The sequence below is a fragment of the Staurois parvus genome, unplaced genomic scaffold, assembly GCF_062004578.1.
Source record: "Staurois parvus isolate SC_StPar_1 unplaced genomic scaffold, SC_StPar_1.0 ptg001376l, whole genome shotgun sequence".
NCBI lineage: Eukaryota > Metazoa > Chordata > Amphibia > Anura > Ranidae > Staurois > Staurois parvus.
Window position 1 is genome coordinate 142,707 of NW_028319172.1, and position 26,418 is coordinate 169,124.

Sequence of the window (26,418 nt, forward strand, 5' to 3'; positions counted from 1 at the left end):
AGCAGCTGACTGATCATTATAAAGTCGCTCCTATAAAGATTCACTCCGCACACGGACAGAGAAACAGCTATTTCTTCAGAAGAACAAAAGGTAGGAATCTGCAACAAAGTGTAGTAAAATCCAATGTATAGAGATCGTCCGGGGGGGAAGGGGGTTATTTTCAACAAAAGTGGAGTTCCTCTTTAATCTGAGCAGTGGGGTTCTTTCGGATGATTTTGGCAAAATGGAATCTCTTCTTTCTTTTGTCCTGAGCCGATCGTTCTTCTCTTGCAGTCACGCAGTCCTCGTCCGGACTCCTCCCGGAGAATGGCGCTGTTAACCTCACATGTGCCGTCACCGACCCGAATAAATCTCTGTTCTCCTATCGCTGGTCCCACGGCGGGGTGTCCGTCTTCCCATCGGAAAGAATTTCAAAAGCCGGTCCCACGCTGTACATCCGCAGGCTGACCCAGGCTGACCGGGGCGAGTGGACCTGTGAGGCCGATGGTGGGAGAGCCGGTCTGATGCTCAGAGTACTCAGTAAGTGACGCTGAATTCATCGCTTAAAGGCATCGTAGGAGATCAGATGTGTTTGTTGTTTTATTTTTAGGTTTTTATATTTAGGTATGAGTTTAATTCTGTTGCCTCTGCTGTTTGTTTGCCTTACCTTGTAATGTTGGGCTCATACAGTGCCTTGAAAAAGTCTTCACACCCCTTGAAATTTTCCCCGTTTTGTCATTTTACTACCAAAAACTTCAATGTCTTTTATTGGGATTTGATGTGATAGACCGACACAAAGTGGCACATCATTGCGAAGTGGAAGGAAAATGAGAAATGGTTTTCAAAATTTTTTAAAAATAAATATCTGAAAAGTGTAGTGTATTCCACCCCCTTTACTCTGATACCCCTAACTAAAATCTAGTGCAACCAATTGCCTTCAGAAGTCACCTAATTAGTGAATGGAGTCCCCCTGTGTGTCATGTGATCTCAGTATAAATACAGCTGTTCTGTGAAGCCCTCAGAGGTTTGTTAGAGAACATTAGTGAACAAACAGCATATAAAGGCCAAGGAACACACCAGACAGGTCAGGGATAAAGTTGTAGAGAAGTTTAAAGCAGGGTTAGGCTATAAAAAATATCCCAAGGTTTGACCATCTCACAGAGCACTGTTCAATCCATCATCCGAAAATGGAAAGAGCATGGCACAACTGCCAACCTACCAAGACATGGCTGTCCACCTAAACTGACAGGCCGGACAAGGAGAACATTCATCAGAGAAGCAGCCAAGAGGCCCATGGGAACTCTGGAGGAGCTGCAGAAATACACATCTCAGGTGGGAGAATCTGTTCACAGGACAACTATTAGTCGTGCACTCCACAAATCTGGGCTTTATGGAAGAGTGGCAAGAAGAAAGCCATTGTTGGAAGACAGCCATAAGAAGTCCTGTTTGCAGTTTGTGAGAAGCCATGTGGGGGACACAGCAAACATGTGGAAGAAGGGGATCTGGTCAGAGGAGACCAAAATTGAACTTTTTGGCCTAAAAGGAAAACTCTATGTGTGGGGGAAAATTAACACTGCACATCACCCTGAACACACCATCCCCACCATGAAACATGGTGGTGGCAGAATCATGTTGTGGGGATGCTTTTCTTCAGCAGGGACAGGGAAGCTGGTCAGAGTTGATGGGAAGATGGATGGAGCCAAATACAGGGCAATCTTAGAAGAAAACCTGTTAGAGTCTGAAAAAGACTTGAGATCGGGGCGGAGGTTCCCCTTCCAGCAGGACAACGACCTGAAACATCCAGCCAGAGCTACAATGGAATGGTTTAGCTCAAAGCATCTTCATGTGTTAGAATGGCCCAGTCACAGTCCAGACCCAAATCCAATGGAGAATCTGTGGCCAGACCTGAAAATTGCTGTTCCCAGACGCTCTCCATCCAATCTGACAGAGCTTGAGGAATTCTGCAAAGAAGAATGGGCAGAAATGTCCCTCTCTAGATGTGCAAAGAGACATCCCCAAAAAGACTTGCAGCTGAAATTGCAGAAAAAGGGGGTCCTACAAAATATTGACTCCGGGGGCTGAATACAAATGCCGCCACACTTTTAATGGATTTATTTGTAAAAAAATTTTGAAAACCATTTATCATTTTCCTTCCACTTCACAATTATGCGCCACTTTGTGTTGGTCATAAAATCCCAATAAATACGTTTACGTTTTTGGTTGTAACATGACAAGATGGGGAACATTTCAAGGGGGATGAATATTTTTTTAAGGTTTGTACATTGCTACTTCAGCTTGCAGCGTCATAGCTGATCAATCCCAGGGTGTCCATGTATTCATTCACTCACCTTGTCCCTATTTGCCAAATGGACAAGCAACTTGGACCATGAAAAGGTATCATGTGGCTGCAGATTGGTGTCCCATACATTTTATACAGTTGGCCCCATGTGATTATATTAGAGGAAAACTTAATAAATCAGCACATAAAAATACGAAATGCTGCGCAAGCACCCCCCCCCCGAAAAAAAAAAAAATCACAAGTAGACAGTCCTTAAACCATAAAATAAAAATTAACATGGAATATTTAGTAGCCAGGAAATGTCACGGGTGGACCTATTGCCCAGGTGGCCACCTATCACGGGACCACGCTTGGAGTCACTGAGCTCCTGAGAGCGACCCATTCTTTCACCAATGTTTGTAGAAGCCATCTGCATGCCTAGGGGCTTGATTGTATACACCTGTGTCCATGGAGGGGATTGGAGCACCTGAATCACATGATTTGGAGGGTGTGTACATATATATATTTATTTTTTATTATTATTATTTTATTTACTTTTTTTCAACTAATATGCTCAAGTAAAAAAAAAATATTTCTTAGGTTTTGTTCCAGGTGAATAGCTGCATGCCCCTCACATGTTAACCTGTCTCTTCTTAGCTGCTCTGATGAAAGAAAAAGTCCATTTACAGAGCACTGTAGTTCAAGCTGACATTTACACACACACAGCAGTAACTCCCTCCCTAAGCGGCCATCTTTCCAGATGGACCCTCATGGAAGTTCAATCAGGGAGAGAGCATCTGAAGGCAAACAACTTCTGCCGTAGCCTCTCTTTAGGAAACTCAGTGTGCTCTGGGAATCTTATGTCACCGGTGTACCCTCAGTTAAATGTTTAAATTAAATTACTTAATTATTTGTAAAACTCAAATTGTAGACACATAGCAAAAAAGAAATCGATATAAAACAAAGGGTTAAAAGTGTAAAAACCTAAAAGAGAACTGACCCCGAACCATTATAGTTTTGTACTCTTTATTGATTATCTGCGTCTGCCTCCTTTAGGTGTGTCTGGACCTCCCCGGATCTCTCTGTACGCCCCCGTCGGTTCTCAGGTAGGACTTCCCTGTAATGTCACCGAAGTCCCCGTAGAGTGGCCACTAAGTGTGCAATGGAGCAAAGCCACCGGCTACATCAGTGGTGACCACCAAGTCCTGACACTCCGCCACGTGACCCCAGAGGACGCTGGAACCTACAGATGTGACATCACTTACAGAAGTCAGCTGATGACCAGGCACATCACCCTAAAAGTCATCCAAGGTCAGTCGGGTTACCCATTGCTATTTTGTTTCCATGAAAGTGTATCTGTAGACAAAAGGACATAGAATGATTGATGTTTCTATAACCTCTGTCAGGCTGGTGGAGAAGAGAGGACCACACCGGTGGTTTTTAGAGTACAGAAATACTTATTTTATAATAAAAGCCAACGCGTTTCGGGAATGCAGGGTACTCCCTTCATCATGGCTGATTGAGATGAACATTCTGGGGTTTGGTGGGTTCAAATTTTATAATAAAAATCCAACACGTTTCAGGAATGCAAGGTACTCCCTTCATCATGGCTGATTGAGATGAACATGCCGGGGTTTGGCGGGTTCAAATTTTATAATAAAAATCCAACGTGTTTCGGGAACGCAGGGTACTCCCTTCATCATGGCTGATTGAGATAAAAATGCCGGGGTTTGGTGGGTTCAAATGTAAAAAAAAAAAACAATGTGTTTCGGGAACGCCAGGTACTCCCTTCATCATGGCTGATTGAGATGAAAATGCCGGGGTTTGGTGGGTTCCAATCTAAAAAAAAAAACGCATTTCGGGAATGCAAGGTACTCCCTTCATCATGGCTGATTGAGATGAACATGCCGGGGTTTGGTGGGTTCAAATTTAAAAAAAAAACCAACGCGTTTTGGGAATGCAAGGTACTCCCTCCAGCATGGCTGATTGAGATGAAAATGCCAAGGTTGGTGGGTTCAAATTTGAAAAAAAAAACAACGCTTTTCAGGAATGCATGGTACTCCCTTCATCATGGCTGATTGAGATGAAAATGCCGGGGTTTGGTGGGTTCAAATGTAAAAAAAAAATCAATGTGTTTCGGGAACGCAAGGTACTCCCTTCATCATGGTTGATTGAGATGAAAATGCCAGGGTTTGGTGAGTTCAAATTTAAAAAAAAAACAACGTGTTTCGGGAATGCAAGGAACTCCGTTCATCATGGCTGATTGAGATGAAAATGCCAGGGTTTGGTGGGTTCAAATTTAAAAAAAAAACAAAGCATTTTGGGAATGCAAGGAACTCCTTTCATCATGACTGATTGAGATGAAAATGCCAGGGTTTGGTGGGTTCAAATTTAAAAAAAAAACGCATTTCGGGAATGCAAGGTACTCCCTTCATCATGGCTGATTGAGATGAACATGCCGGGGTTTGGTGGGTTCAAATGTCAAACTTCCATTCCTTCTAAGCAGGCTTTAGCAGCTGGCTAACAAAAAAGCTTTTGAACCCCCAGACAGCTTTTTTTATTGGTTTTCCGTTTGTATTCCTATCATGAAATCAATATTTATAAACTCTAAAAACTATTGTTAAGGCACATTTGTTTCCTTTATCTCCTGGATTTTGCTCAAGGTGTATTTGGAAACCCCTATCACGTACCTGGTGACAGAGGCCAGTGGAGAGAGGGCTTCCCTTGCGGCTAAGTTCCAGACTCCCCTGAAGGTGGGACATCAGGAGTCAGGCCCAGAGTAGCACAGGTCGCCTGTGTGAGTGCTTGTTTGGTGGTCCACCCAGGAGCAACCAGAAGCACGGCTGATGCGCTGAGATGGGGTCTGCAGGCAGGGGGCGCCTGTGCGAGGTATGCAGGTCTTCCAGAGAACAGAGGATCACAGGAGAACCAGTTTGAGCCAAGGTTGGGTGCCAGGTGGGGATCGGAGCAGACATAGCAAGGGAACAAAGGTACTAGGGAGCCAGAGATCAACCAGCACCTGAGGGTAATGCAGGGCTTCCTTATATAGGCCGTTTGCCTCCAAATCTGAGCCGCTGTGAACTTCTGCGGCCATGCAAGGTACTGGCAGAGGTGCCCGGTCTCCTAACACCTCTGCCGAGGACAGAGTCCTGACAACCCCCTTTATGTCTAAGACTTGCTTAATCAGAGCTATTGAGACTAACAGGCTCCACTTTGAATTGAACTAGTGTTGGATTCATTCCATTCTATCCGCTTCCTCTGTCAGGTTTTGATTGCTGTCCATGTCCCCACTGGTGACATTCACCGTTTCTACTTGTGCTGGTGACCATTGTCACTCAGACAGTAAAGGGTTTATGTATAAGACGTTCCCTGTCTTAAGCTTTCCCAGGGTTATCATGAACTTTCACCATACTTTTGGTAATATGATTATCTCCTATGATCGTTAGCGCCATCTAGTGGCCCTAATGTGGTATTTTCCTGAAATAACTCAATCGAAAGAAAATACCGTATTATGGCCACTAGATGCCGCTCATAGAAGATATTCATATTACAAACAAAATGGCAGACATTCATGGCGCCCGTGTAAATGCTCAAGACATCATCACAGTCAACAATTAATACATAGACTCCCAAGTGGTGGGAAATCCACATTTTTTGTGTTGTCAGTAGTATGATGGGGACACCTATCCCAATGACAAATGTCCACTGGGATTTTCTTTTCTTTGGGGAGATTCCCTCTGACTTCCTATTATGTCTCCCGGACAGGAAGTGATGGGAAATCTCCCTAGTGGGCAAAGGAAAGTCCCAGCTGCACCCCCAACTTCAGAATAAGCTCCTTCACATCAACATCCGCGCATGGCCTATGGTGGTGGGAGGAACAGTGCCGATGTTTGCACAGTGGGGGTGCATTGCACTATTCACTTTCTTTTTTTTGCAACTTTATTGAAAAGTTCCAATTGACATTTCACTAGGCTGCATTAACTGCAACAGTGTTGCGATTCCATCGTTTGCGTTACAACACACACTGGAAAAAAGTACTTTTTCTCAGCTCACGCCATTGCGCTGCAATTGTGTCAATTCACTTCATAGGGCAAAATACCTCATCTATGCATTGCAGCCTCAGCGTAGCCCATCATGAATGGTGTGTGTGAATGGGTCCTTATTCACAACCAACATGTTGGCAGGGCTGATGGTGTGGTGCAGGCAGGTCCAGGTCCATCTGCTGGCTGATTGGCTACAGTACTGCCTATATCAGCAGTCTTGCCTACAGGAATGTAATGTGCACACCAAGGCAGGGAGGCTGTTTGGGGTCCTCAGAATTTTTTATGGTGACCCTGCTTGCTATCTCACTGCAGTGATTTGTCTGCACCACCCAGATCCTCCTCCAGTCCTGTCTGGAGCTGTACCTTGTAAACTCCAACCAGCCCTGTCATCCCCTAGAGAAGCCTTTCACAACCTTTTTTTTTTACCCTAGAGGAACCCTTGAAATAATTTTCAGATCTGAGGGAACCCCGGGTAAGATTAGTCTTTTGGTGGTAAGTGGGAAGGGTGGCTAGAATGACACCCTTGCACTCATGCTGCTGGACTTGGAACCATGCAGGCACCGTCAGATGGGAGGTCAGTTAGCCACAGCTCAAGGAACCCCAAACCAACCCTGGAGGATCCCTAGGGTTCCACAGAACCCTGGTTGAGAGTGACTCCCATAAATTCCATAGTAGAGAGCCGCAATTATGTAGCTTCTCCAGGGTTCTCTGCAGCTGGAGACCTTCTCACAGTGGAAAGCAGGGGGTGCCAAGTCCAGGAAGCAAATCCCTACTACTGCCTCTGTAGAAGCCAGCTATCTTACTCCCTATGTAGGTCTTCTCCCTGCCTTCCCAGGTCTCCACAACAGCTGTGGCCATTATTAAGCATTCCCACCACCTCTGATGGATTTTTCTTTATTAATAATTATGGGGAATGTAACAGAGCTGAACCACCGAAATAAGGGTGGGAACCCTCAAAATTCCTAGAAGGACAGGCACAGTCAATACCAGGGGCGGACTGACAACTCATGGGGCCCCTGGGCAATAGGGGATCATGGGGCCCCTGTGTCCTTGCCCAAACTCAAAAAAGCCTATGAAAAAGGTACCAGGGGCATCTCATGGGGCCCCCTACTGACCCCGGGCCCTCGGGCAGTGCCCGAGTTTCCAAATGGTCAGTCCGCCCCTGGTCAATACTTATGACAGCTAAAAGTAAACATTTAATTTTTACAGTTGAAAATAATTTCTACATTTTGTACAATAATCTAGATGATGTTCTTCTCTGGTCTCTGCAGTGTTTCCTTCAGGACCGACCTTCTCAAAAGAGGGCTCTTCCCTGAGATTGGCCTGTAATGTCACCGGTGCAGCTGAAGGTGAGCGGTATGAATGGACAGGACCTCTAAACTCCACACGGCATCAGAATGTGAGAAGAGGAGCCGTCCTGAACCTACCTGCCGTCCACAGAGAGGACTCTGGGATCTGGGTCTGTTCTGTTCAAGGGAAGAATGGGATTCTGGGAAAAGCTGAGCACTGGCTGTATGTACATGGTAAATATCACATTACATGTATTCTATAGATTACTGGAATCAACATCATAATTGGTTATACACCCAAAGAGTATCCATATGGTATTTGTTCTCCAAATTGTGAGGACTGATAAGAACAACAGATTTTATCAGAGATGGATCGGACTCTGGCTGTTACTTACTGTAACCAAGCCCAATCGGGGAAAAAAGTGTCTTTGAAAGACCTACCTCCACCACTGATATTCAACTTGCCAGCATTCCCACACCTCTCCAGTGCTGGATGCAATGGTGGAAGTACCCCCAAGGGAGCACTGCCAATTGAGTCAGGAATCCCCTCTGCAAACACAGTCTCGCTGTGTCCCGAATGGGCATGGTGACAGTGCCTCTTCAATTCAGTGCTTCCATTTTCTTTTCCTTTGCTGGCTCCTTCTGACTCCTCTTTTTCCTTTTGCTGACTTCGTTGTCTACAGTTTTGTCTCTGCCAGATCCTTCTGATTCTATTTTGCTTTCCTGGTCTGACTCTTTTCGACTTCATGTTGTCTTCCTCTGTTGGCTCTTTTTGACTCAGTTTTGCCTTCTTCTGCTGGATTCTTCTCTCTCTGTTGTGTCTCCTGTTGTCATCTCTTCTATCCCTCATTCTGTCTTCATCTGCTGAGTCTTTCTGCCTTCATTTTGTCTTCCTCTGCCATCTCCTTCTGTCTCATGACTTGTTCCTCTGCCAGTTCTTCCAACCTCCATTTTGTATTCCTCCGCCGTCTCTTCCTTACCTCTAGTTTGTATTTCTCTACTGTCTTTCTGAATCCATTTTGTCTTCCCCTGCTGGATGGATTCTTGTGTCTTCCTTTGCCAGCTTTGCTATCCTCAATTTTGATTTCCTCTGTTTCTGCCTTCATATTGTCTTCCTCTACTGGCTCTTTTTGCCTCCATTTAGTCTTCTTCTGCTGGATTCTTCAGTCTCCATTTTCTCTTCCTTTTCCAGCTCCAATATCATCCATTTTGTTTTCCTCTATTGGGTCTATCTGCTTTTATATTGTCTTCCTCTAACTGTTCTCTCTGCCTCCATTTTGTCTTCTTCTACTGGATTCTTCTGTCTACATTTTGTCTCCCCTTTCCAGTTTCCCTATCCTTCAATTTTTCTTCTTCTCTTGGGTCTTTCTTCCTTCATATTGTCTTCTTCTGCCATATAATTCTGCCTCCATTTTGTTTTCCTCTGTTGGGTTTTTCTACCTACATTTTGCTTTCTCTTTTGGCTCTTTCTGGCTTCATTTTGTCCACCTCCTTCAGCCTTCTTTTTTATTTTTCAACTGTCTCATCCATTTGTTTTACTCTGTTGGCTCTTTTTGCTTCCATTTTGTCTCTCTCTGCTGGATTCTACTGTCTCCATTCCATCTTTCTTTTCTTTTCAGAAATCCCTTGTGCAAACACACATTTGTCTTCCCCTGCTGGATGGATTCTTGTGTCTTCCTTTGCCAGCTTCGTTATCCTCCATTTTGATTTCCTCTGTTTTTGCCTCCATATTGTCTGCCTCTACTGTCTCTTTTCGCCTCCATTTAGTCTTCTTCTGCTGGAATCTTCTGTCTCCATTTTCTCTTTCTTTTCCAGCTCCACTATCCTCCATTTTGTTTTCCTCTGTTGGGTTTTTTTGCCTACATATTGTCCTCCTCTCCGACTTTTTCTGCCTCCATTTTGTCTTCCTCTGCCACCTCCTTCTGTTTCTGTTTTTTGTCCTCTGCCATTTTTTCCACCTTTATTTTGTTTTCCCCTGTTGAGTCTTTTTACCTCAATTTTTCCACCTTTTTTGTCTTCCTCTGTTGGTTTTTTAATCTCCATTTTGTCTTTTTCAACTGTCTCTTTCTGCCTCTATTTTATTTTTTGCTTTCGGATTCTTCTGTCTCTATTCACAGTATGTTTTCCTCTGTTGAATCTGCCTGCCTTCATTTTGTGTTCTTCCAACGACTGTCTCTGCCTCCATTTTATCTTCTTCTATTGGCTCTTTTTGCTTCCATTTTGTCTCTCTCTGCTGGATTTTTCTGTTCCTGTTTCATCTTCCTTTTCCAACTCCACTATCCTCCATTTTGTCTTGCTATGCTGAGTCTTTATGCCTCCATTTTGATATCCTCTGTTGGGTCTTTCTGCCTTCATATTGTCTTTCTCTACTGCCTCTTTTTGCCTCCATTTTGTCTTCTTCTGCTAGATTCTTCTTTCTCCCCTTTCAACTCCACTATCCTCCATATTGTTTTCCTCTCTTGGGTCTATCTGCTTTCATATTTTCTTCCTCTAACGGCTCTTTTTGCCTCCATCTTGTCTTCTTCTGTTGGGTCTTTCTACCTTCATTTTGCTTTCTATTTTGACTATTTTGTCTTCCTCTGCAGCCTTCTTCAGACTCCTTTTTTCTTTCTCTGCCATTTCTTCATACTATTTTTGTCTCTCTGCTGTCTCTTCCTACCTCTATTTTGCCTTGTTGAGTCTTTTTGCCGCCATTTTGTCTTCCTCTTCTGGATTCTTCTGTCTCCATTTTGTTTTCCTTTGTCAGCTTCTCTGTGCACTATTTTGTTTTCCTCTGTTGAATTTTCCTGCCTTCATTTTATCTTTTTCTACTGAGTCGCTCTGCCTCCTCTTCATTTTACTCTGTTGGCTCTTTTTGCTTCCATTTTTGTTTCTATTTTGTCTTCCTTTTTCAGCTCCAGTATCATCCATTTTGTTTTCCTCTGTTGGGTATTTTGCCTTCATATTGTCCTCCTCTACTGACTCTTTCTGCCTCCATATGTCTTCGTCTGTCACCTCCTCCTGTCTCCATTTTTTGTCCTCTACCATTTTTCCCACCTTTATTTTGTCTTCCTCTGTTGGGTCTTTTTACCTCCATTTTGTCTTTTTGAACTTCTGCCTGTACTTGATCTTCCACTTTCAGATCCTTGTCTCTATTTTCTTTTCCTTTGTCAGCTTCTCTGTCCTCTATTTTGTTTTCCTCTGTTGGATCTGCCTGCCTTCATTTTGTCTTCTTCCACCGACTCTCTTTGCCTTAATTTTGTCTTCCTCTTTTGGCTCTTTTTGCATCCATTTTGAATAGAATAGAATAAAACAGAATATAAAATAATAGCATAGAAAGCAATATAATATAAAAGAATATAATATAAAAGAAAATAATAGTATATGAAAGAAAAGAACAGGAAATATTAAAATAGAAATAACAGAATAGAAAAGAAAAGAAAAGGAAATAATAAAATAGAAATAACAGAATAGAAAAGAAAAGAACAGGAAATAATAAAATAGAAATAACAGAACAGAAAAGAAAAGAACGGGAAATAATAAAATAGAAATAACAGAATAGAAAAGAAAAGAACGGGAAATAATAAAATAGAAATAACAGAATAGAAAAGAAAAGAACGGGAAATAATAAAATAGAAATAACAGAATAGAAAAGAACAGAAAATATTAAAATAGAAATAACAGAATAGAAAAGAACAGAAAATATTAAAATAGAAATAACAGAATAGAAAAGAAAAGAACAGGAAATAATAAAATAGAAATAACAGAATACAAAAGAATAGAATAGAATAGAACAGAACAGAAAAAAATAGGATAGAATAGAAAAAAAAAATTGAATATAGCCATCTTCCGAAATTAAAATTTCGAATAGAATAGAACCAGCTATTCTTCACAATGAATTTGGATCGGTTCGATATTTTCTATTCGAATTCAATTCAAATACTTAGAATCCATTGGATAAATTTGAATCCCGTTAAAAATCAATAACTGAAATGACACAAAAAAACAAAATTAAATGAGTAACTTAAAGAATCGATCCAAAACTAAACAAAACAAATCTGTTTGTTCTGCACATGCCTAGCAGTCACAGCTTGGCAGGACCAAGTGCTGATAATAATGACAAAACGGCCGTGTTCCGGCAAACAAACACAATGCTTAGCCGAGTATTATCCTCAGTTACCGATTTTCTGTACCTTCTTCCTCTTTCAGCCGCCCAGACTGCTGAGTTTGGTTCCTTGTCTTCATGGCAGACCTACGTCGTCTTCCTGCTGTGCCTTCTACTGATCCTGGGCCTTATGGTGATTGCAGGCATCTCCATCCAAAACCGACGGGTATGTTTTTGTGTTCATCTTTCAGTCCGCTGTCCATCTACACTCACCACCATGATGCTTCACCACGGGAATTCTGGGAATTACCATCACCGGCCACTTTATTAGGTCCACCTTGCTAGTACCGAGTTGGACCCCCTTTTGCCTTCATTCTTCATGGTGTAGATTCCACAAGGTGTTGGAAACATCCCTCAGAGATGTTGGTCCATATTGACATTTCTATCATCTCCAACCAGTCTGCCCATTCTCCTCTGACATCAGCAAGGCATTTTCCTCCACGCAACTGCCACTCACTGCATATTTTCTCTTTTTCGAGACCGTTCTCTGTAAACCCTAGAGATGGTTGTGTGTGAAAATCCCAGGAGATCAGCAGGTTTTGAAATAATAAGACTGGCCCATCTGGCACCGACACCCGTGCCACGTTCAAAGTCGCTTAAATCCCTTTTCTTCCCCATTCTGATGCTCGGTTTGAACTTCATGAAGTAGTCTTCACCTTGTGCCTAAATGCATTGAGTTTCTGCCATGTGATTGGCTGACTAGCGATTTGTGTTACCCAGCAATTGAACAGGTGGACCTAATACAGTGGCCGGTGAGTGAACGTATAGTAAACAGACTTTTGCTCCTGCACATGTATAATGCGGTGCGTTCAGGTTCGTACTGTGCACAGTTTTATACAGATCGGAATGCTGCAGTTTTGTACAGTATTCTGTTGAGCAGGGGCGGACTGACCATTTGGAAACTCGGGCACTGCCAGAGGGCCCGGGGTCATTAGGGGGCCCCATGAGATGCCCCTGGTACCTTTTTCATAGGCTTTTTTGAGTTTGGGCAAGGACACAGGGGCCCCATGATCCCCTATTGGCCCCATGAGTTGTCAGTCCGCCCCTGCTGTTGAGCTTATATTCCTTCACAGAGTTGAGCTGAAGAAATCTAATCTAGAGCCTTCTGTGTCTGTGGTCCGATTTTGACCGTATTTGATGCAACATGCATGTAAACATTTGTGTGAACGTTTGCATGCTTGTAAATGAACATGGTCATATAGGCTTTGGTGGGTATAGGTGGGTGCAGCTTGGTGCGGCAGCAAGAACACACACAGTCTGGGTGCTATGTAAAGAAATTATATTGAAGTAAGGCAAGATAGTTCACAACAAACCCGGTGGGAAGACCATCCAACCGGGAACACTCATGATTTCCAACAGCAGGTTTCAGACGATCTGACGGCGCCTGTTAGGAGAGGGAGAATGCGGCCTGGCTGCCTCGTGCCCAATCAGGAAATCTGGAGTCCAAAGAAGTTGTGAACCCTACGCTTTCCTTGTCTGGAACTTTTCCCTGCTGCTAGTACTGTCCATGACAGATGGGGTACCTGTCCCTACACTACTCACCTGCAATTACGCACCAAATCCTGGGGAGCAGGGACTTAAAAAGATTCTGCTGACCCAAGATGGCCACCAAGGGTCTCCTGGATCCAGCACAGCCAACCAGAAAGCTATCTCCGGGAACCAGGAAACTACAAATAAACCTACAGTGGAGGATACAGGCTGCCCTTGCCTACATGCTTGGCTAGTCATTCAGGGCAGCCAACCAGAAAGATATCTCCAGGAAACCAAGTTTCCCCTGACTTCCTCTCCAGGCTGTGATGCCACTTTGGTCGGGTGCCATCTACAGTGGAGGAAGCAGACTGCTCCTGCTTTTACATGCTTGCCTAGTCATTCAGGGCAGCCAACCAGAAAGCTATCTCTAGGAAACCAAGTTTCCCCTAACTTCCTCTCCAGGCTGTGATGCCACTCTGGTTGGATGCCATCTACAGTGGAGGAAGCAGACTGCTTCTGCCTCTACATGCTTGCCTAGTCATTCAGGGCAGCTAACCAGAAAGTTATCTCCAGGAAACCAAGTTTCCCCTGACTTCCTCTCCAGGCTATGATGCCACTCTGGTTGGATGCCATCTACAGTGGAGGAAGCAGACTGCTTCTGCTTCTACATGCTTGCCTAGTCATTCAGGGCAGCCAACCAGAAAGCTATCTCCAGGAAACCAATTTTCCCCTGACTTCCTCTCCAGGGTGTGATGCCACACTTGTAGGGTGTCATCTACAGTAGAGGAAGCAGACTGCCCCTGCCTACATGCTTGCCTAGTCATTCAGTGCCGGGGCGAGATGTAAACTTAAACAATACATAAGCAGCAGTGGTGCAATGCAGAATGACCTGTGCTGCCGCCGTGGCCTACACATTGTTGATGTCTACATTTCCCCAGGCTCTAAATAAGTCGCTAAATAAGTCGTGGTGGCGGCACAAGCTCAGAATGCACTTTTTATCCCCTGGCACGTGACATGGGCTCTCCTGAGGCGTGGAATCTAAGTGACAGTTGGTCTTCACAAGAGCTCCTTACTGTTGAGATGAGCTGGGAACCCTATTGGACCCAATTTACCTTGCTGCAAACTGACATCAAATTGCTGCCCTCAGAATGGCCCTACCAAGGGGGTTGCTGGAACAGAGAGGTTACAGTGCAGAGATTGTATCCAGGGCTGCAGACAACAGAGTAACCAGGTCTAGGCAGAGGTCGAGGAAGATGGCAGATGAGAGAGCAGTCAGGACAAGCAGAGGTTTTTAGGCAGACAGCAAGAAAGAGAGTAGTCAGACAACAAACAGTCTTATGGCAGGTAAGCATTATAGTGCTTTAGCTCTCTGGTAGTTGGCGAGAAGACACAGCTCCGGCCACTTCAAAGGCTGGAGCCTAAATACCCTTCTGTTCAGAGGACATACCCAGTGTCGTTACTGAGGACTATGGAAGGCCTGGCAGGGACTTTTTTGAGTACCATTGGAAGTTTTGGCAGGGATTTTGTGAGTACCATTGGAAGTATTGGCAGGGATTCTGAAAGTACCATTGGTGGTCTTGGCAGGAATTCTGAAAGTAGCATTGGAGGTCTTGGCAGGGATTATGAAAGTACCATTGGACATCTTGGCAGGGATTCTGAAAGTACCATTGGAGGTCTTGACAGGAATTCTGAAAGTACCATTGGAGGTATTGGCAGGGATTCTGAAAGTACCATTGGAGGTCTTGGCAGGGATTCTGAAAGTACCATTGAAGGTCTTGGCAGGGATTTTTGTGAGTACCATTGGAGGTCTTGGAAGGGATTCTGAAAGTACCATTGGACATCTTGGCAGGGATTCTGAAAGTACCATTGGAGGTCTTGGTAGGGATTATGAAAGTACCATTGGACATCTTGGCAGGGATTCTGAAAGTACCATTGGAGGTCTTGGCAGGGATTCTGAAAGTACAATTGGAGGTCTTGGCAGGGATTTTTGTGAGTACCATTGGAGGTCTTGGCAGGAATTCTGAAAGTACCATTGAAGGTCTTGGCAGGGATTATGAAAGTACCATTGGAGGTCTTGGCAGGGATTCTGAAAATACCATAGGAGGTCTTAGCAGGGATTCTGAAAGTACAAATGGACGTCTTTGGCAGGGATTTTGTGAGTACCATTGGAGGTCTTGGCAGGGATTTTGTGAGTACCATTGGACGTCTTGGCAGGGATTTTGTGAGTACCATTGGAGGTTTTGGCAGGGATTCTGGCAGTAGGAGTTCTGGAAGGCCTGGCATAGATTCTGAGAGTACTATAACAGACCTCAATCTTCAGTCGTCCTGCACTTCCACCTGCCACTACCTAATGGATAACACATTCAGAGCCAGGGGAGAGATGTAAACATCAATCTGTAGTCAGCGGTGGCACAAAATTACCTTGAAAGATCAGCAAGGAGCGCCATTCCAGGTGCATGAGTGCCATAAACAGAGCCCAAGAGATGAACAACATGCAAGATTTATTAGGACTATGCAAGATGATCATAATTAATAACTTCCAGAGAAGAAGCTGCTTACAGACATGGATGTTCCGAACCTGACAGTGCCGGACAGTGTCCACCAATGGATGACCCACAATCCCGTGGCCAAACGAGGTGTCCCCACGGCCATAAATCACTGTAAATCCTTGTGGGTTCCAACAGCCTCAGTGAAATTAATTTCCATTTAGTTTCCAAAACTGGCAAATTTCGTATGGGTGTGCGCATGAGCCCTTAAAGGTGTCATTAGCTACTTCTGGGCCTCCCTATAGCAGAAATACTGCTACAGGGCAGCACAGGTGCACAAAATCACATGTATATATACGTGATTTTGCATTTCCAGGTAGGGACGCGCGTGTGCCCTACCTGCGCCACCATTCGCGGCCTCTGCTGTCAGTCACCGGGTTCCAGACGGTGATTCCCTGCCGGGACCTGGTGATCGCCGAGTATCACCGACGGGGGAGAGACCTGAGCATAAGCAACACACATCTCTCCCCTATCAGCTCTGCATAGCAGAGCCATACAAAGCAATGTGCTTACAGTGAAATACACCCCCCGCCCCCATAGTAAAACAGACACACAGCACACAGTTAACCCTTTGATCGCCCACAAGTTAACCCCTTCCTGCCCAGTGTTATTAGTACAGTGTCAGTGCTTTTTATTAGCACTGATCACTGTATTGGTGTCACTGGGGATGTCAGCGACACCAAGTCAGTTCCTCCCTAGTGTCAAAATAAGTCGCTGATCGCCTCCATTACTAATAATAATAATAAAAAAAAAAGCCCAGTATATACACCGCCATTTGTAGACGCTATAACTTTCACATAAACCAATTAATTTACACGTATTGGGAATTTTTTTTCAACAAACACATGGAGCAGAATTAAATTTTTTAAATTTTTTTACTGCACGTGTTTAACCACTTGCCGACCGCGCATAGCCGAATGACGGCTTCACCGCGGCCGGCCAGTTCTGAGTGGACGTCATATGACGTCCTCCCAGAACGCGCTCTCCTGCGCGCCCCAGGGGGCGCGCACCCGGCGATCTCCGTGATCGCTGTGTCCTACGGACACAGCTGATCACGAGATGTGGTGAAAGGCCGATCCCACCGGCCTTTTACCACGTGATCAGCGGTGTCCAATGACACGCTGATCACAGGAAAATGCAAGTGCCGGTTCTCGGCTGCACTTTCCTCACGCTGTCAGATCGTGAGGAAAGTACTGCCGAGAACCGGCAGTTGTCAGAGCGGGGATCGGCACCGATCATCAGGGCACTGATGATCAGTGCCCTGATGATCGGTGCCCAGCAGTGACCCCCGCAAGTTCCGATCAGCTGTGCGCCCACTAGCCCCGCCCACCCATTCCCAGCAGTGCCCCCACCTGTGCCCAGCAGTGCCCCCACCTGTGCCCAGCAGTGCCCCCACCTGTGCCACTCTGCAGTGCCACCTACCTGTGCCCAGCAGTGCCACCTACATGTGCCCAGCAGTGCCACCCACCTGTGCCCACCCACCTGTGCCCACCAGCGCCACCCACCTGTGCCCACCAGTGCCACCCACCTGTGCCCACCCACCAGTGCTGTCCACCAGTGCCACCCACCAGTGCCACCCACCAGTGCTGCCAGTCAGTGCCACCAGTCAGTGCCCAGGGGTTGTGCCAGTCAGTGCCGCCAGTCAGTGCCCAGAAGTGATGCCAGTCAGTGCCGTCTATCAGTACCCATCATCAGTGTCACCTATCAGTGCCGCCTATCAGTGCTGCATATCAGTGCCGCCTATCCGTGACCCCTAATTAGTGCTGTCTATCAGTGCCGCCTATCCGTGCCACCTCATTAGTACTGCCTATCAGTGCCCTTTAGTGCTGCCTATCAGTGCCCATCAGTGCCGCCTATCAGTGCCCATCAGTGCCGCCTCATCAACGCAAATCAGTGAAGGAGAAAAAATACCTGTTTGAAAAATTTTATAAAAGAAACAAATAAACTTTTTTTTTTTTTTCAAATTTTTTGCACTTTTTTTAATTTATAGCGCAAAAAGTAAAGCGCCCAGTGGCGATTAAATACCACCAAAAGAAAGCTCTATTTGTGAGAAAAAAATGATCAAAATTTCATATGGGTACAATGTTGCATGACCGCGCAATTGTCAATCAAAGTGCGGCAGCGCTGAAAGCTGAAAATTGGCCTGGTAAGGAAGGGGGTATAAGTGCCTGGTAGGCAAGTGGTTAAAAGCAAAAATTTTTTTTCCCAACATTGTCGGTCTTTTTTTGTTTATAGCGCAAAAAAATAAAATTGCATCAAATACCACCAAAAGAAAGCTCCATTTGAGGGGAAAGAAACAATGTAAATTTCATTGGGTGCAGCGTTGCATGACCGCGCAATTGTCAGTTAAAGTAACGCAGTGCCGTAACGCAAAAAATGGCCTGGTCAGGAAGGGGGGGAATCCTCTGGAGGGCGAGGGGTTATGGAAGTTTTGTACCTCACCAGCTTCTATGTGCTCACTTCTTTTTCCTCTTTCTTATAGAGGCGTCTGTCTCATCTAGCCGCTCTGGCAGCGCTTACCAGTCTCCCAACTCCGCACCTGAAAAACATCTCCGTGGGTGATTGATTCGTGTTCTGCCACCACCTTTGCTGTCGACCTCTTAAACAGAACAAGCGCTGTTCCTGAGAACGTCTACTTCATAAATCTTGTTTACACTGTGGAGGCACTTTGCAAAGACTGAGATATTTGATGGCCGTACTATTTTTTATATTAAATATTGTACATTTATTTTTCTACAATGTTTCAGTTCATGTGTGTTTTGTATATATAGTGTACCTTAAAGTGCAATGCCAGGCAAAACGTGCAAACGGTCTGAAATGTCTTCAGGAAACCCTGAAAATGAGCTAGTGAAAAAATTCTACGTTGTTTACCTACAGTATCTCCCAGAAGTGAGTCCCCCCCCCTCCCAGACTGTATACAATGTGTGTGTGTATATATATATATATATATATATATATATAGTATCTCCCAGAAGTGAGTCCCCCCTCGCCCAGACCAGGGGCGGACTGACCATTAGAGCACTCGGGCACGGGGTCAGTGCCCGAGTGGCCCGGGGTCAGTAGGGGGCCCCATGAGATGCCCCTGGTACCATTCACTGGCTTTTTCATAGGTTTTTTTAGGTGTGGGCGAGGGCACAGGGGCCCCATGATCCCCTATTGCCCGTGGGCCCCATGAGTTGTCAGTCCACCCCTGTCCCAGACTGTATACAATGTGTGTGTGTGTATATATATATATATATATATATATATATATACAGTATCTCCCAGAAGTGAGTCCCCCCTCGCCCAGACCAGGGGCGGACTGACCATTAGAGCACTCGGGCACGGGGTCAGTGCCCGAGTGGCCCGGGGTCAGTAGGGGGCCCCATGAGATGCCCCTGGTACCATTCACTGGCTTTTTCATAGGTTTTTTTAGGTGTGGGCGAGGGCACAGGGGCCCCATGATCCCCTATTGCCCGTGGGCCCCATGAGTTGTCAGTCCACCCCTGTCCCAGACTGTATGCAATGTGTGTGTGTGTATATATATATATATATATATACAGTATCTCCCAGAAGTGAGTCCACCCCTCACATTTTTGCAAATCTCTGATTCTATCTTTTCATGTGACAACACTGAAGAAATGACACTTTGCTACAATGTGATGTAGACAGTGTACAGCTTGTATAACATGTAAATTTGCTGTCCTCTCAAAATAACACAACACACCGCCATTCATGTCTAAACTGCTGGAAGCAAAAGTGAGTCCACCCCTAAATGACAATGTCCAAATTGGGCCCAATTAGCCATTTTCCCTCCCCGGTGTCATGTGACTCCTTAGTGTTACAAGGTCTCAGGTGTAAATGGAGAGCAAGTATGTTCAATTTGGTGTTATCGCTCTCACTCTCTCTTACTGGTCACTGGAAGTTCAGCATGGCACCTCATGGCAAAGAACTCTCTGAGGATTTGAAAAAAAGAATTGCTCTATATAAAGATGGCCGAGGCTATAAGAAGATTGCCAAGACCTGGAAACTGAGCTGCAGCACGGTGGCCAAGACCATACAGTGGTTTAACAGGACAAGTTCCACTCAGAAAAGACCTTGCCATGGTTGACCGAAGTTGCGTGGACGTGCTCAGCATCATATCCAGAGGTTGTCTTTGGGAAATAGACGTATAAATGCTGCCAGCATTGCTGCAGAGGTTGTAGGGGTGGGGGGTCAGCCTGTCAGTGCTCAGACCATACACCGCACACTGCATCAAATTGGTCTGCATGGCTGTCATCCCAGAAGGAAGCCTCTTCTAAAGATGATGCATAAGAAAACCCGCAAACAGTTTGCTGAAGACAAGCAGACTAAGGACATGGATTACTGGAACCATGTCCTGTGGTCTGATGACACCAAGATCAACTGATTTGGTTCAGATGGTGTCAAGCGTGTGTGGCGGCAACCAGGTGAGGAGTACAAAGACAAGTGTGTGTTGCCTACAGTCAAACGTGGTGGTGGGAGTGTCATGGTCTGGGGCTGCATGAGAGCTGCTGGCACTGGGGAGCTACAGTTCATTGAGGGAACCATGAATGCCAACATGTACTGTGACATACTGAAGCAGAGCATGATCCCTTCCCTCCTACATGATAACGACCCCAAACACACCTCCACGATGACCACTGCGTTGCTAAAGAAGCTGAGGGTAAAGGTGATGGACTGGCCAAGCATGTCTCCAGACCTAAACCCTATTGTGCATCTGTGGGTCATCCTCAAACGGAAGGTGGAGGAGCGCAAGGTCTCCAACATCCACCAGCTCCATGATGTCATCATGGAGGAGAGGAAGAGGACTTCAGTGGTAACCTGTGAAGCTCTGGTGACCTCCATGCCCAAGAGGGTTAAGGCAATGCTGGAAAATAATGGCGGCCACACAAAATATTGACACTTTGGGCCCAATTTGGACCTTGTCACTTAGGGGTGGACTCACTTCTGCTGCCAGCGGTTTAGACATTAATGGCCGTGTGTTGAGTTATTTTGAGGGGGCAGCAAATTTACATGTTATACAAACTGTACACTGACTACATCACATTGTAGCAAAGTGTCATTTCTTCAGTGTTGTCACATGAAAGGATAGAATCAAATATTTACAAAAACATGAGGGGTGGATTCACTTCTGGGAGATACTGTATGTGTGGTTTTGGTACAGTCCAGCGCAACAGTATTTATGTAGGGATTCTAGGAAGGATTGCAGGATCTTGCTGACTGTGTCTGTACAGACTCCCACTGATGGATTCTACCATCATCAGAGGGGCCCCCAAAATGTGTTGGATGCCTTTTTTTTCTATTTGTCATTAACAGAATCAAAAAAAGACCTTTGGACTCTAAGAATGTTTTTTGGCACGTCTCCTGGCTGAACTACATGTGGACTTTTCAATTTTGGTGACCCCTGTCTATATTGAGGTTCCCATTTTGCTGAAACCTGTCAAACCTAAGCCATTTGGCTCAGTTAAGGACCACTTTTCTATTGGTTGACGATTTGCATCCAAAATCTCCATTCCACCTGTACGTGAAATATGTTTCTGTGTCCCTGTGGAGAGATTCACCCCTGTACTTGTCCTGGTGACCATTATCAACGAGACAGAAAATTAAGGAAAATTCAAAATTACTACATGTGGACTTTTCAATTTTGGTGACCCGTCTATATTGGGGTTCCCATTTTGCTGAAACCTGTCAAACCTAAGCCATTTGGCTCAGTTAAGGACCACTTGTCTATTGGTTGATGATTTGCATCCAAAATCTCCATCCCACCCGTACGTGCATTTTTTTTCTGTGTCCCTATGGAGAGGTTCACCCCTGTACTTGTCCTGGTGACCATTATCACCGAGACAGAAAACGAAGGAAAATCCAAAATTACTACATGTGGACTTTTCAATTTTGGTGACCCCTGTCTATTGGGGTTCCCATTTTGCTGAAACATGTCAAACCTAAGCCATTTGGCTCAGTTAAGGACCACTTTTCTATCAGTTGAGGATTCACATCCAAAATCTCCATTCCACCTGTACGTGAAATATGTTTCTGTGTCCCTGTGGAGAGATTCACCCCTGTACTTGTCCTGGTGACCATTATCAACGAGACAGAAAATAAAAGGAAATCCAAAATTTCAGAGCTTTTATGACCAAGAACTGAGGGAAAAATCTTCCAGTGGGGAAATATGTTCTGAAATTACTTTGGGGAGATTTGTATTCACTTCCTGTTGTGTCGGGCAAGACAGGAAATGAAGGGAAATCTCCCAAAGAGAACACAACTTGATAGGGCTTTGAAACCTTTTCTACTATATCCAAAACTAAAAAAAAAAAATGCTTTGGCTATTTATACGCTTTAACAAGCAGGGGCATCCATGTGCAAAATGTGCAAAATGTGAATGCCAGGATAAATATTAGATGTGTTTAGCAGGCGAGGAAGTTTCAAGTAAAAGTGAAGGAAAACAGCTAAATTCATGGCCATTAGACAACACAGGTGGGGTCTGACCACAATTATGTCAAGCCTGTGATTGGATGGAAAAGGAGCAGCAGCACACTGACAAGATCCTCCCTACACTCTCCCCTCCTGTCAGCCAGCTTCCTGTGCAATGTGCAGAATATAAAGCCTGACAGGCTAACATTGCCTCCCTTGAAATTCTATTAACATTTTATATTTAAGTGAGGTGTTAATGATTGGGTTTATTTGGGAAATTTTTTTTGTAATCTGTATACATTTTGCTTTATACCATTAATATATAATTTATAATTGCAATACAAGCCATTCTGTAATTGAATGTTATTATTAAAAAATAATTTGTTGTTCTGAGTGTGGGCAGTCATTTCTTTTTGCATTGATGGGAACCATATAAAGTTTGTACAGTCATGGCCGAAAATGTCAGATAATGTAACAATTCACCCAGAAAAATGTTACAATTCGAAATATTTTTAGCATTCTCATGTTTATTTCTTTTGTTTGCATTGGTATAACATAAAAAAGCGGAGAAACAAAAAGCCAAATCTGACACATTCCACGCAAAACCCCAAAAATGGGGAACTGGACAAAATTAATGGCACCTTCTCAAAATTGTAAGAAATAATTGCATTCCCAGTTTGTGACGCTCCTGTAATTTGTCAATAAACGCCCCCGTATCCATCACCAGGTGCTGACCATATAGAAATCATATCAGCAACCAGTTAAAATGGTGAAAAAAGGACTCCACCTTTCTGTTGTGTGCCACATGGAGCATGGCTAATGCAGGCCCTAGACAGGTTGAAAATCGGGCGATTTTTTGGGCGAAAAACAAATTCGGGCGATTTTTGCACCGTTAGTGGGTTAATTGGTTGGCCGTTTTTCGGGGTTTTGGCACATTTTTTTTTATCGGTGAAGTTGGAAAAAATCGGCCGATTTTTCCGGCAATGATGGGCAAATCGGCCGATCTTTTTACCGATAAAAAATCTGCGCATGAGCCATGGCCTGCAAGAAGAAGAAGAAGATGAAGACAGAAAAAGAAGAAGAAGATGAAGACAAAGAAAAAGACGAAGAAAAAGAGGAAGATGAAGACAAAGAAAAAGAAGAAGAAAAAAAAGATGAAGACAAAGGAAAAGAAGAAGAAAGAAGAAGATGAAGACAAAGAAAAAGAAGAAGAAAAAGAGGAAGATGAAGACAAAGAAAAAGAAGAAGAAAAAGAAGATGAAGACAAAGGAAAAGAAGAAGAAAGAAGAAGATGAAGACAAAGAAAAAGAAGAAAAAGAAGAAGAAGACAAAGAAAATGAAGCAGAAAAAGAAGAAGATGAAGACAAAGAAAAAGACTTTTAAATGTCAAATATAATAGCGGAGTATCCCTGCAGAGAGCTCCGCTATTATATTTGACATTTTAAAGTATAGCGGTTGCAACATTGTATCTATTTGTATCCGAAAAGAAACATCTGTATCCGAAATGGACACAAATAGATACAATGTTGCAACCGCTATACTTTTTCATGTCAAATATCATAGCGGAGCTCTCTGCAGGGACACTCCGCTATTATATTTGCCGTCCGTAGACGGGACGAAAATCAGCCGATTTTTTTACCAATGGTGGTAACGTTGGCCGATTGAACGACCGATTTTTCATTTTTTTTTTAAAAACCTGGCCGGTTTTCTCCCCGTCTATGGCCTACATTAGAAGGAAGTCCGCTATTATATTTGACATGAAAACGTATTGCGGTTGCAACAATGTATCTATTTGTATCCGAATAAAAACATCTGTATCCAAAATGGATACGAATAGATACAATGTTGCAACCGCAATACTTTTTCATGTCAAATATAATAGCGGAGCTCTCGGCAGGAACAGAAGTAATTAAATACCGGGACGAAAATCGCCCGATTTTTTTTTTACCGTTGTTGGTAACGTCGGCCTATTGAACGACCGATTTTTCATTTTTTTTTTTTTAAACGGCCGGTTTTTGACCCATCTGTGGCCTGCATTAGTCCTGGAGTCTGGGTTTGGAAAAGCTCACTAGAAAGCGAGTACCAGGAGGAAGTTGGAGGAGAAGTGTCCAGCTGTCTATGGTGGTGTGAGTTCATGTCTCCCTCTCTGGAGAGAACTTTGTGGATATCAGAAGGAGGCAACCGAAGATCCTGTGTGCCATGTGAGTAATTGATCCTGGTTCTGGAAGTTGTTGCAGCTCCATTCTGGTCCATTGGGAAAGCCCTAGTCTCCAACCAGCAATAGGTTATGTGGGGCATTTTTTTGTAGTGCATCAAGCTAGAGAACAGTCCTCCAAGCATTCAGTTCTGGGGTATCCCATCCCCCCTCACCCCATCCAAGTTCTAAGTTCCAAGAAAACCAGAAAAGACACTCCTAGACTGTTTCTTTGAGCCAGTGAAAGCGTGGAGAAAATGCTATGCGCCTGGCTGTGTGTGTCCTAAATGGGGGAATAAGGCCAATTACACCAGTGGCTCTTTGGGTGTTCGTTAGTTTTTTTTTTTACTGCTTGCTGAACGCACTATAGCCAAATGACAGATACAGCGCAGTCATCCAGTTCTGGGAGGGCATTCATGGACTTCTTCTCAGAACTCCGCCCCCTGTCCAATCACAGCTGATCACATGTAAGCCGACTTGCCGGTTATTGGCGGTCCTTTCCACACATGCTGTGTCTGTGAGAGGAAAGGAGAGCCGATAACCAGCAAGGCTGTCAGTACATTGCTTACTCTAATAATCAGGGCACTGATCAGTGCAGCCTAATCAGTGCCCATCAGTGAAGTCAGTGCAGCCTAATCAGTGCAAATCAATGCAGCCTATCAGTTCCCATCAGTGCCCCCTATCTAGGGTTGCCACCTCACCCCTTGCCACCTTGCGTTTAAAGGGTGAGGTGGCAACCCTACCCCTATCAGTTCCCATTTGTGCAGCCTCATTATTGCCCATCAGTGCAGCCTCATCAGTGCCCATCAGTGCTCCCTATAGTGCCCACCAGTGCAACCTCATCAGTGCAACCTTAACAAGTGCCCATCGGTGCTCCCTATCAGTGGCCATCAGTGCAGCCTCATCAGTGCACATCAGTGAAGTCAGTGCAGCCTAATCAGTGCAAATCAATGCAGCCTATCAGTGCCCCCTATCTAGGGTTACCACCTCACCCCTTGAAAACAGAACACATATTAATCACACAGGTTCTGGTGCTAATTTAGTGCAGATAACGACCTAAGTGAGTTTAATTACCACCTTAATCAGTCACCAAACCTGTGTAATTAATATGTGTTTGGTTTTAAAGGGGTGAGGTGGCAACCCTACCCCTATCAGTTCCTATTTGTGCAGCTTATCAGTTCCCATCAGTGCCACCTATCAGTGCCCATTAGTAAAGCTTATCAGTGCAGCCTCATCAGTGCCCATCAGGGCAGCCTCATCAGTGCCCCCTATAGTGCCCATCATTGCAGCCTCATCAGTGCTCCCTATAGTGCCCATCAGTGCAACCTCATCAGTGCAGCCTCATCAGTGCTCCCTATAGTGCCCATCAGTGCAACCTCATCAGTGCAGCCTCATCAGTGCTCCCTATCAGTGCCCATCAGTGCTCCCTATCAGTGCCCATCAGTGCAGCCTCATCAGTGCCCATCAGGGCAGCCTCATCAGCGCCCATAAGTGCTCCCTATAGTGCCCAACAGTGCAACCTCATCAGTGCAGCCTCATCAGTGCCCATCAGTGCTCCCTATCAGTGCCCATCAGTGCAGCCTCATCATTGCCCATCAGGGCATCCTCATCAGTGCCCAGCAGTGCTCCCTATAGTGCCCATCAGTGCAGCCTCATCAGTGCCCATCAGTGCTCCCTATCAGTGCCCATCAGTGCAGCCTCATTATTATTATACAGTATTTATAAAGCGCCAATAGTTCGCTCAGCGCTGTACATTACAAAGGGGGACAGAACATGTGACAGAACAATACCAATACAATGCAAAACATGAGGGGATCGAGGGCCCTCATCAGCGCAAATCTGTGAAGAAGAAAAATTACTTATTTGCTAAATTTTATAACTAAGAAAACCTTTTTTTCCCCAAAATGTTCGGCCTTTTTTTTTTCTTTGTTCAGCGATGATCACCCAGCGGTGGTCAAATACTATCAAAAGAAAGCTCTGTCTCAAAAAATGCAAAAAATTTTGTTTGGGTGTTGCATGACCGCGCATTTGTCATTCAAAGTGCAACAGCGCTGAAAATTGGCC

General features: G+C 44.7%; 1 protein-coding gene across 1 annotated transcript in view; it reads left to right on the top strand.

The window, feature by feature from the left end:
• The window catches only part of LAG3 (lymphocyte activating 3), a 38,281-nt gene extending 19,793 nt beyond the window's left edge, over positions 1-18,488 (top strand). Inside the window, exons 4-8 of the mRNA XM_089661721.1 lie at positions 274-519; positions 3,314-3,568; positions 7,572-7,823; positions 11,778-11,899; positions 18,232-18,488. Coding sequence (XP_089517847.1) covers positions 274-519; positions 3,314-3,568; positions 7,572-7,823; positions 11,778-11,899; positions 18,232-18,315 — 959 coding nt within the window. The 3' untranslated portion in view covers positions 18,316-18,488. The remainder of the gene's footprint in view (positions 1-273; positions 520-3,313; positions 3,569-7,571; positions 7,824-11,777; positions 11,900-18,231) is intronic.
• Positions 18,489-26,418: the final 7,930 nt, after the last annotated feature.